Below are 11,640 nucleotides of genomic sequence, written 5' to 3'. Positions count from 1 at the left end.
GAAATGAAAAATTCTTACAGTTTTTTTCCCCCCTAAAATGTATGAAATCTGACAATGCATATCTTTAACGGCTGTTTTCTCAAAAATAGTATTTTCTCAAACTCTGAGCCTGAAATCTTGACTTCAGCAGCACTTACATGCCCCAGTTTTATTCCTATCTGTGTTCTGAAAGTTTCTACTGAGGGGTTTGCTCATGTTTCATTCATAGCCTGATTTATACAACACTTTATTCCTAAAAAAAAAAAGTGTTTTTTGACAACATTTTCTCATTTCTGGAGTGATATAAAGAGATATCAGAAAACAACATGAAAGAAGACATTTTACTTTAGTACACTAATACAATGCAAAAACTAGAAATAATATGTTCTTTATTAGACAGTAAACAAACACAGTTATACGCTAAATAAACTAACTAGACGTAACAACACGGATTTCATATCAAATTAGAAAGAAAAATATGATTTAGGCGAATGGTTATGTTAAATTCGTTGTTCTTAAAGCGGCTCTGTTTGTGACTAACATTAGGTACTGTTGCTCTCTGTTAGTGGAGCAGAGCGAGGCACTGACACCAGGCATTCGAGAAGGTGTATGAAGTCACAGTTTTTGGACTGTTGTGGAAAATCTGAGCCCTTTACAAAGAAATCCACAGTCCAGCAGCATTAAACAACTTAAACAGATCATCCACAGGCGTGTGTAGGCAACGGAGAGAGGCGAGGAAGCTCTCATTTTTCATGTCAAGTTACAATCTGCTCACATATGACTAAAAAAAAGAGATTAATACATACAAATTGATACACTTAGAGTCCCTTTAAATAAAAACAATAAGAATAAATCAATCTTATTATTTATTGAAATTCAACAAAAGTTGCACAAACAAATAAATAAAGTTACATCTTAAAAAAACACAACACAAACCCGACATTAAATACACGCGACAAGAGATTAAGAAAAGCCTGCACTCATATATACAGTAACCCTGAGTGTGTTTGCTTTGAATCTCATACTTCATTTAATGGTTTATTACATGTCATAGCACTTCAAATCCAGTAGATGGAGCAACACCATCTTGTAAAAGAGGCACATCATGCTTGCAGCAACGCTTTTAATCAAGCTCAGGTGTAAACTGTCACCTTTGTCGGTGGGAATTGTCCATATGACACACGAGAGGATTCCTCTGAAACATCTTCACACCTTCCTCCTCCTCTGAAACATCTCGACCGGCTGTCTTCAGCACTGCAACGGAGAGAAATGTTAACAGACTCTTAAATAAATTCAGGAAAGATTGAGTAAAACAACTGCATCATGATGACAATACCTTTAGTTTCTCTTCATCGTGACAGTATTGTTGGTGACAGTGAGATCTGATGAGGCAAAATCAGCCGAGTTTTGAGACATCGCCTCGTGCGGCATCTGAAAGAGTTCACGAGTGAGAGTGAGATGAAGAGCAGCCGCCAAGGGAAGAGTTATTATCCGTCTGTGGGTGAGACAGAGGACTGACCAGGACTGGGGGAGCCATGAAGAGGTAATTAAAGGGGTAGTGCAGCAGGTTGAGGCAGGTGGACGAGTAGAGATCTGCATAACGCATCAGCTGGCTGGCGAACAGCGTCTGTCTGGAGCCGCTGCGCAGGAGGCTCCCCATCTGGCCGTAGGACATGTCCATTCTGTAGGTCAGCACCTGCCAACACAAACAACAACCACATCAGTGAAAAAACCTGGACAGAGTGTGATAAAACATGAAAAACACCTGAAACACAACCGCTCAGCTGAGCAGACATCATGTTTGTGGTTTCTGTTGCATTCTAAGAAGGTTTTTTTTTTATTATTATTAGTCTTGAAAAGGGATCAACGCACACTGTGCATCGCTTCAACTCATATCACAATAACAACAACATATTATACACTTTGTAATGGCAGTGAAGACGTGGGTTAAACTCAGAGGGAAGCTAAATGTTTCCAGCATCAAGACACATTTTAAAAACCTGTATTGCAGTTAAAACAGAAACTTCTTTAGCAGTGTGGTGCATCCATTTCCTAAACCACCTTTGTATTGTATTGTAAAGGAAAGTTGTGTTTTGATATGTGGAGCTCACATTCATTCTCATCTGAATGGTGCTGATGTCGGGACACTCTCGACTGCCGCTGTCCAGGTGCCTTCAGACGACAAGCACAGAAAACAATCAACAACCTCTCCAGTGCTTAATGCCACTACGTCATAGGTCTTGTTAAAGGCAAACAGTAAAATGTTAAGTCATTGCAACAATGTCACGAAAAACGTATTTGTGTATCATTAACATGTGATAGTTTGTCTTTCCCTTAACATTTACACCATATATGTAAACTCACTTGTAAAGCTCAGCTAAGAAGATGTCGAGTCGTTTAAGCTCCTCAAATAAATCTGCAAAAAACAAGAAAATCATGAGGAATTTGAAAATTTAAAAAAAGATTATTACAATTTTACAACGAACACCCGGTGTCGTCCACTTCTGCTTACTTTTCTTCTCCTCCCACACTAGCAGCTCCTTGGTGAGCTCCGGCACGATCAGAAAAGTCTTCCAGCCCTGACGTTTCTTCGATTTGAGGATGTCGCCAAAGATGTGATCACCAACATAGAGGATGTCCATACCTTTGACTTTCAGCAGGTCGCAGACGATGTCCGAAGATCCTGCAACAGGACGTTTACTCAAAATATTACAAAAGCTAACACGGAAGAGGGATTAAACAATAACAAAAGAGAAATGCATCCACATCACAAGCACACATAGAAACGCATATGTATGGAAGCAAAGGCAAAAAGTGTATAACTTTAACTACTAGTGATTACATTTGACAATAAGGTATTCAGTTGCTTATAAAAATTGTTTTGCTTCCATACTTAAAATGTATTTATCCATCCTCGTGAAGAATGAGCAATATTCTGGGATCTAATTATATCTAAATATTATATCTAATCCATAATCTTAATTTACAGCCGCAAAATCTTCACTGAAATTACAACCAAACTCAAATAATAAGCCTGTAGGAGTCAATTCACAGTGTTGCACTGTATCCTCCTGACTCTCTGTCAGGAGGATACAGACAATAGTGCTATTGTACTAATGGTAATTCATTAGTTCTGTAAATATTATGTGACAATCCTGAAAAATACAACAATGAATAAATGAATGTTACCTCCGGAGTAAACAGTCCCATGTGCGAGGTCTCCAGTGTAAGTCCCGATCCGAAGCTTTCCTGTGTCCTGTGTCCAAAATACATGAAACATATCACTGAAGCCGCCGCGGATCAACATGAACATGCACAGTAAGTCTTCATCACGGACAGACTTGGTCATACCGTGTCCACTTGTCTGAGCACAGTCCCCTCTGCAAAGAACAGCGGCTTTCTGGTGTCCACAACGACCAGGTCGAAGAAGGAGCGCCACGACTTTTTTGGCTTTCCGCTCTAGAGTGAAGAGAAATGTTAAATTCATGTGATTCAATTAAAGGGACATTTTCTGAACATTCAAACCATAAACCTGTCTTACCTTAACATTACTTTCAAGCAGGTATTTCATAATGGCCTGGATGAAGAAGGAGAAAAAACAATTTTCACATAATTTGTTGTTAAGAGTGTTCAGTCACGGTCCTCTACCTGTTCAGAAGCTCACCTCAGTGTAGGTATAGTCGCTGTTGGTGGCGAGGAAGACCTTTGCCACCTCTTTAATCCGGTTCAAGAGAACAGGGAGCTTTGGCTGTAGAGGACATTTGTTTAATATTTCATTTGTTTTGTATAAAAGATAAAAAAAGACATGTTGGTGCATCATCGTGCCAGTTTACTCACATCTTTGTCAACATATTTCTCCAAATTCTTGATGGTTCGTTCTTTCAGGATTCCCTATACAGCACACAGATACAGTAGAGCCGTTACCATACAATAAAACAAAATATGATTATAATGTGATTCTACACCTTTTAATCTGTTAATTCACCATATCGTGAATATAGTCCATTGCGTCTCGAACATCCTGGAACATGCTTCTGTAGGACATAAACAAGTCGCCGTGCTGGTAACCTGTCGGGAGACTGAAAGAAAGAGGGATGAAGTTTATTTGACAGTTGATTTAATGTTTGATCATAATAATTCAGAGCTGAGAGGAACAAAGAAGTAAGGCAGGGAGCACTTTCACAAACGAGGGAGCGTCCACTCACTTTGTGTATCTGGTGCATCTGGTGAAGAAGTCCACGAGGCAGGTGTAGAGGTACGTCTCTGCAGGGTGCATGGAAACAGGTCAGCTAACACTTTTAAGCTGCTAATATCATAAAAACGTATGCACTTCTGAGGCGGGGCATATAGAAGATTGGAACAGAAGCTCCTCTCTCCTACAGAAAACACTGCTCCTGAAACACCTCATCAGTTGTCCCGCCTGCACGTAAGAATTGAATTTGTGGCAGTGAGGTGAATTTAATACCTGAAAGATTGAAGAGAGTGTTGAGGATGTAGAAACGGTCGGTGTCGTCTCTTTGAATGAACTTGTTGGGGTAGTAGTCTTGAATGTCTTCCCTGTGGTGCACAAACGTAACAGAGGTCAGTATTACAGATGCACAAACACCAGCTGACTGACGGAAAATCAGTCCTGAACCAAACCAAACAAAAACCGGAAAAAATAAGATCACACTGAACCACCTGACCTCAGCTGACCGTCATGTTGTCGTCATTATTAAGTGGCATTGAAACACAGACATGAGAGGTTAATGAAACTCAGCAAGAAAGGCTGCTGAGTCAGTTTTTGTACTGTATGTGCATCTGTCTCTGATTTGTCTCCTGTCCCTGTCTGACCTACCTGAGCTCCAGAGTTCACAGGTGTGTTGCAACATGTGTGTACTGTGATTCATGTCATACTTTACCCTTTGAGGAAGCAGAAGCCGCGACTGCAGATTAAAACATTCCCGTTTGAATCCACCTTCAGGAGGTTTCCGAATGTGGTGTCGATCACTAAACCGCTGAAGGTGCAGAGAGAAAACAAACATATCAGTGCAAGATATTTATACTTATGATTATTTTATTATTGACTGATTGATCTATGAAATGCCAGAAACAGTGACAGTTGGCAACTACATTTTCCTACAGCCAAAGATGATGTCGCCAAATTGCTTGTAACTGGACATTTTTGGTAATAACTTATTAACATGTGCAGAAGGCTAAAAGGTGCAATAGATAAGACTTTTAGTTTTAAATATATATAAAACATCATCAAACAAAATGAAACTGATCAACAGAAAGTGTTGTGTTGCTGATATCGACTGAAATTTGCAGCTAACGAGCCGATTTCTTCCATATTGTAGCTTCAAACAGAAAGAACAAGACAGCAAAGAAATCTCAACGGGCCTGGACAGACCAGAGTCTCTCAGGTCTGTAGTGTGTTTGAATCTGAGTCACCAGGGTGTGCCGTCCACCACCTCTCATAAACCTTCATAAAACGTGGCGTTGTCACACCCTGACTGGCTGCGAGGGGAATGTCCTGAGCTGCTCTGAATCACTAATTAGGAGCCAGTCTCCACACCCAGTTCATGTAATTGTTTGTTAATGAGTTTGCCTATCGTTCCCCACTGTGAGTAGGATTTACTGGGACTTCAGTGGTGACTTTACAGATTGCTACCAACTGTACACCCCTCATCTCACCCTTCCCTACGGTGGCCGCTCAATCGTGGAAATCCCTCTCTCTCGAGTCAGACATTTTTTTTTTTTTTTTATTAATTTGTTTTTATTTTGATATTACCGTTTGTTAAATATTCGCCCCCATTAAAAACAAGATGGTTCATTTCAAGGGGTTTATCCTAAAAAATTTAAAGAAAATAAATAGTTGTTTTTCGGGAAAACTCAGTTATGTACATCATTGGACATTAAATATATAGTGGCACTAAACCTTTCACTTGAATTCAATCTTCTCTTACTGTTTCTGAATCGTCAGTTACAGAGGTTGAATGTAAACTCACCGTGTGGGGAAGCTGGGGTCGTACGTGTAGCGTAGCAGCTCATGAGGGTATCCGACAGACACCATCCTGTCTCTTATCAGCTCAAAGCCCAGGCTCTCGTAGTCAGGAGACTTGTACACTACAAACAAACAAACACACACACAGACACACCCACAGTAAAAAATAATGCCATTAAGCTGGTATACTGTATCTTGTGTCACAAGTTCAAGCTGGTTTCACACACACACATGTCTTTGTGGTTACATACTCGCCATTGTGTAGTCCATGTCGAAGCCGTAGCACTTGATGCTTTCCAGCGTCAGACTTCTGTTGACGAACACTCTGTGATCAAACACAACAACACAGCTGAAGTGTGCACACACGTGACCAGGGTCACAAGACCTCACACATGTTGTTGCAGATGTGTGTGGTGGATGTGACTGAGGGAGGTCTTTTAAGGTGAAGTACGTTGCAGGAGATGCAGTCAGCTGTTTGCTTATCAGCTGTTTATGTTTTTTAAAGGTGCAATGCTAAGAATTTGGTCCTACTCCCAACATAAGGGCCAGCACATCAGCAGAGTAATTGTTAACTGCTGCTTACTGCATTACCTTTATCCATCCATGACTTTAGCTACTGTTAGTTTGTTAGCTCAGTTAGCTCAGTTAGCCGTGCAGCTAGCTGGACTACCAGGGGAGTGTTGATGATTACACAGCTAACACAGGAACTTTGGGCCGCTGGAAGAAAGAGGTTTTCAGGCCTGGGGCTAGCTGGTTGGCATGATAATCTCTTTAAAACAATACATAGACTTTTTCTGTGGTTGTTTTTTTAAATTAAGGAACTTCATCTACATTTACCTCGTTTTACTTTTATCTCCACCTCTGCTGTGAGTCTCTACAGCTGACGTGGAGCTGGGTGGAGGGTTGAGATGTTATCATTACCTTCAACTATCTCCACCACTGTTTCAAATGACTGCCAGCAAAATAAACAGGCAAAGAAAAAAAAAACAAGGATCTATTACCGTGTGTAGCTGCACATGGTTTCCTGTGTCACTTCTTGCTCGTCTTTATCAGTGACACCCTGACAGAGGAAGAGAGGCCTATCTGCAGCACATCCAGTGTGGACGGGCCAGGCTCAACCCTCGCTGACAGATCATATTTTATGGGGTTGCACTGTAAATAATTTACCTGCAAGCTCTTGTTTTGAAAGGGCGGCGCAGCTGAGAATTGAGGGTGTTTCTCCTGGGATCAATCCAGCAAATAGCTTTTTAGTGTCTGCTGATTGCAATATTTACTGAGAGGGTGCAGAGGCAGGTGAGGATTTGTGATATGTGTGGGCGGAAAAAAAGTGGATATCATGGACAATTATTTTAAAGTACTGCAGCCTAGTTATTTACACAAAAAAAGAAGAACTGGGAATAAACAAAACTTTACAAATTCTTATCTTAGTGTTGTAAAAACCAGTGTGTTGCTGTTGTTAACCTCAGACTAAATGAAATCATACTCAACCCAAAATGTACTCACTTTTGGGCAAAGCCTCTCTGCACCTTGGGCTCACCAGAGGAGGTGACGCTGAGCTCTGATGTGTCCATCGCGTCCATTTGGCCTGCTGGAGTTCACCTGCTGTGCGCTCTGCCCCTCACCACTTGTTATTGTGGTGTTATTCCTCAAGAGCACCACATTTACCAGGATTTTTGTAGGCGTGGAGTGCAGAGTGTCTCTTCCCTGCTTGTTTGTGCTTGCTGATGAGGTAAACGGCTGCGGGACACACGCTCCTCCTCTGCGTTTGTCTGCGTCGTCCTGCGAGACATTTGGCTTTGCGCGTGTAGATTGTGTTATCAGAGGCGCACACATGGGTCGGGGCTGCACGCCTGCGTAATTGGTAGGAGTTTCCCCCGATGACTGTCAGTCCAGCTGTGACCGAGATGTTTCTGAAACCCTCAAAACATTTCAGGTGGTTGATGGATTCAAGTGCATTCAAGAGCCTTACACAAATAGGGGAGACCAGGGACATGTGTAACACTCCCCCCCCAATTTTCCCAATAACTCACAAACAAACAAACAAAAACAAACATTTAGACTAGATTCATTTTATAAACTTCAATTGTAACAATGTATTTAAGTGGTTTTATAACAGAAATGCAGGTTGCAAAATTGATTTTAACACAGTCGCTCCACTGTTACCATCCAGGGACGGTTGTAACAGGTGCCATGGACATAATTTATCATTCAACATTATTGTAACATTGATTTTCTTTTGTTTTTTTTTAGAAATAATGATTACCTTTGTTCACACTACATGACACAACATGGGAAGCCGACAAATTATAGCCTGTCTATCCTCCTTTTTCTGAAATTTGGCATCCTGCAAACAAACACTGACATAACATTTGACCTTTAATTTGCACATTAAAAGCAATAGATATTTATTTTATCACTCTATTTGACAGGGAAAGTGCATATTAACAACATTTCAGAAAATATGCCAGAGTTAGCCAGAAATGCTACTTTTCAACATCTGCAACTATATGCTAGCTAGCTAGCTAAAGGTGTACATAAACTAGATTGGCTATCTTGCTAATCTATTTTTTTTGTGTGTGTGTGTTAACTTTTTAAAATATAAATGAAACTTAGTTCAGAGACGGTTGTAACAAGGCGTCACAAACATGAACTAGGATCTATTTTTAGCGTACAAAACAGTGATTCCAGTAACACTTCCTCGACATCTGATCTCAGACCAAACCGCACTTTTGCTGGTAACTTTCTCTGTAAGTTTGAAACGTGGCTCTTTCTTCGTCAGCAAGCAGACAATCTCACTGAGCAGGTGCAGCGTGAGTGAGATCACTGAATCTTGTTTCTGATCGGAGACATTAAAGGTCTTGCAACCATCCAGTGTTATAACTGTACCTGGTCTCCCCTAGTAAAGTCTGCAACATGTACTTAAGTAGGTGACAAACCCTAAAGTTAAATCTTACTTTCTTGTGATAAACATCTGCAGTGTAGAAACAGATGGAGCAGAAACCAAAAGCCTCTGAAGATATAAACATGCAGGTTGTATGGTCTCCCTGAAGAGAATCAAGTTTGTTGTGTGATTCAGGTGAGATTGAAGACTATTTTATGTTTTGACGCTCATTATATGGGGATTTAAAGGCCTCGCATTTTACATTATTTTCTTGCTTTTTTGAAGGGCGATTATTGATTTTATTTGTAAAACTTAAGTTATTTTCTGCCAACTGTTCTGCCGCCCCTGCAACACAATATTTGGTGTCCCACACTGGATGTTTTTGTGGTCTATAAAATATGTTTTTGCACTATAAAATATGTAATTACTGACCAACTACACTATACAATACTGTTCAGGCAAAAACATTCCCATCTGTGTTAAATGATTAAATACGGGGGAAGTAGCTGATACAAGGTGAACTGGAGAGGTGTATCTGCAAAAGAAAAAAAAAAAATCTGCCTCCCTGAGCGCCGCCTTCCTGGAAACACAGCAGCCATCAGACAAATCTCATCATCTTCCTTATTCAGGAGGAGGTTGCTTCACATTGACCAAACTAGCTTCCTGTTTGCTTCCCTCTCTTTAAAAAGCCTCTTCCCCCATGCCTTAGTTGTGTAACACAGCCACAGAGCTACAAATGGCCCAGTGACATTACCGAAGGTGAAAGAATGAGGTTATCTTAACAAACAATCTGACTTTGAGTCGAACTTGAGCTGTCAACAACAACCTGAAAGAGAAACAAAAGTGTCGTGCAACAGCTGGATGAATGATTTGACCATGTGATCAGCCTGATAACTGATAATAACTTGTCTACGGCCTGACGACTGATATTAGCAGGTCCCCTATCTGATGACTGACACTAACATGTGAACAACAGCCTGATGACTGATAGTAACATGACCTTAATGAAGGACATACCTCACATCGTTTCCTCCGAGGGCAAAGGATCCGAAGCAGAAGGTGAGAATCTGGACGAACTGGAAGAGAGTTGAGACTTCTTCCTCAAGAGAGCTTTGGCTGCTACCTGTGTCCTCCTTCCCCCTTTCTAGTGTCACATCACCCTCTACCAGGCCTTCAGGAGTCTTGTGCTCTGCCACAGTGTTGCAGTAGCGAGTGTAACTGTCCATACGCACACACTTCCTGTCCTGACCCTGGACCCCGGGTTACCATCTTTGCTTGCACGGAAGTCCCAGTCTTTATGATGTCTTATACTTCTTAATTCATGTATTTTTCTGTAACGCTACATGTCTTCACCTTCATTATTACAAAAACTGTCCACTGTCTTTGACTTTTCTGGCTCCTCATGGTTTGAGGCTGCTCAGATGAATGGTCAGTATGGCCAACGTCCAGTGACCATAAGCACAAATACCAGTCAGCCATTGTGTTGAGTCCAGTCTATAAATGTGTTTGAATCATTTTTGACCCTTTTAAGTGCATTAACATGTAAAATATCACAATCTTGTTGCTGATTTCTTTCTGTTAATCATGGCCTGAGTCCAGCAGATGGTGAGTTTGTGAGTTTCTACAGGACATTAAGGTTGTAATATGCAGGCCCTGAGAATATGGAGCAATTTACATGTATTATTCACTTTGTATTGTCAGTGTGTGAACAGACTGCAACCTCACTGAAAACATTAGACCATGTCCGACTTTCTCAGTTGCCTTTAAATGCCTGTGGAAGTCAAAGCTAACATTTCTGCAAAAAATGTAAAGTATATTGTAATGTTGTGGTTTTTGCTTGTTAATGTTAACACGCTCGCTGAAGTGGACGAATTGCTATACGACAGCTAATTCATCCAGGCACCTCGGGCTGGTCTGGCTGGTAATTTGGTTAGTTGCCATTTGCTAAATACTCTGCCTCTGGTCGGCTTACGTCTATTGTTTACAATATAATACAATATACACAATAAACAATGGGTGTTTTATTTATATCGGTGTGTTATAACACAATGTGTAAAATATAAATACAGTAACAATAGCTGTCAAATAATGCAGCGAAGTAAAAGTCTGAAATGTGGTGGAGCACAACAGCTTTTCCAGTCTTAGATGAACACACATTGATTTTATCCCTTAACCTAACCCTAAACATAACCTAACCCTAAACTCAACCTTAACCTAAACTCAACCTTAACCTAAACTCAAAAACCTAACCCTGACCCAAGTCTTAACCCCAGTCCCCACAATATGACAGTGTAAACAATTTATGTCCCCACAATACATGTCCGACCTTGAGGCCATTTGTCCTGCGTGCAGCGTGAAGTTTAAATAACTGGACACTGGGTGATCTGTTTAGCCGACGGTTAAACATTCAGACCCCCTGATAACCTCATGGACCACTCTTTGTTTTAAGCTACAGGTTCATCTTTGTCAACTGGAGCCAACATTCACTCACCTTTTATCTCGAACAAACACAACACGCAGACACAAAATAACACAAAATAGGACACACACTACAAATTAATATTTTTTTTAAAAACTGCATTTATAAAGTCCTACTTAAAGGGGCTCTATGTTACAATCTGTAGCAATTCACATGTATCAGTCAGTTTTTTATTAGCCATATGAGCAGATTGTAATGTGACGTGGAAAATGAGAGCTTCCCCATCTCTCTCTTGTCGTTAATAGTTAGATAATGCTTAGAATTTCCTCTTTAGTTACATTTAGGCAGTTTTAATCCCCTCAGTGTAACATAAAG

At 40.6% G+C, this 11,640-nt stretch overlaps 1 protein-coding gene across 2 annotated transcripts; it reads right to left on the bottom strand.

The window, feature by feature from the left end:
- Window positions 1-351: 351 nt before the first annotated feature.
- On the bottom strand, window positions 352-7,733 carry nt5c2l1 (5'-nucleotidase, cytosolic II, like 1). 2 transcript variants are annotated; one of them, XM_084382456.1, is made up of 18 exons: window positions 7,469-7,733; window positions 6,217-6,290; window positions 5,970-6,087; window positions 4,881-4,976; window positions 4,445-4,536; window positions 4,185-4,242; window positions 3,965-4,058; window positions 3,817-3,870; window positions 3,644-3,727; window positions 3,521-3,556; window positions 3,331-3,438; window positions 3,169-3,235; window positions 2,492-2,662; window positions 2,344-2,395; window positions 2,091-2,151; window positions 1,499-1,675; window positions 1,316-1,410; window positions 352-1,233 (listed from the first exon to the last, which is right to left on the bottom strand). In XM_084382456.1, exons 1-17 carry the CDS (start codon window positions 7,543-7,545, stop codon window positions 1,318-1,320), a joined length of 1,512 nt encoding a protein of 503 aa, XP_084238582.1. In that variant the 5' UTR covers window positions 7,546-7,733; the 3' UTR covers window positions 352-1,233; window positions 1,316-1,317. The 2 variants fall into 2 exon arrangements, with proteins under 2 accessions (XP_084238582.1, XP_084238583.1); XM_084382457.1 differs by having other exon boundaries at window positions 6,217-6,275.
- Between the last annotated feature and the right edge of the window lie 3,907 nt (window positions 7,734-11,640).

Source organism: Pagrus pagrus, assembly GCF_965226575.1.
Source record: "Pagrus pagrus genome assembly, chromosome: 19".
NCBI classification, from domain to species: Eukaryota; Metazoa; Chordata; class Actinopteri; order Spariformes; family Sparidae; genus Pagrus; species Pagrus pagrus.
Note: the sequence above shows the minus strand (reverse complement) of the source record. Positions and strands in the feature narration are given on the sequence as shown.

What these genes read in the sequence shown, in the direction of transcription:
- nt5c2l1 (XM_084382456.1), bottom strand. Translation starts at nt 7,545, where the DNA reads ATGGACGCGATGGACACATCAGAGCTCAGCGTCACCTCCTCTGGTGAG. An exon ending in TTCTTAGCTGAGCTTTACAA is followed by an intron (nt 2,152 to 2,343) that starts GTGAGTTTACAT and finishes TGTCGTCTGAAG; the next exon opens with GCACCTGGACAGCGGCAGTC. An exon ending in TCATGGCTCCCCCAGTCCTG is followed by an intron (nt 1,411 to 1,498) that starts GTCAGTCCTCTG and finishes GAACTCTTTCAG; the next exon opens with ATGCCGCACGAGGCGATGTC.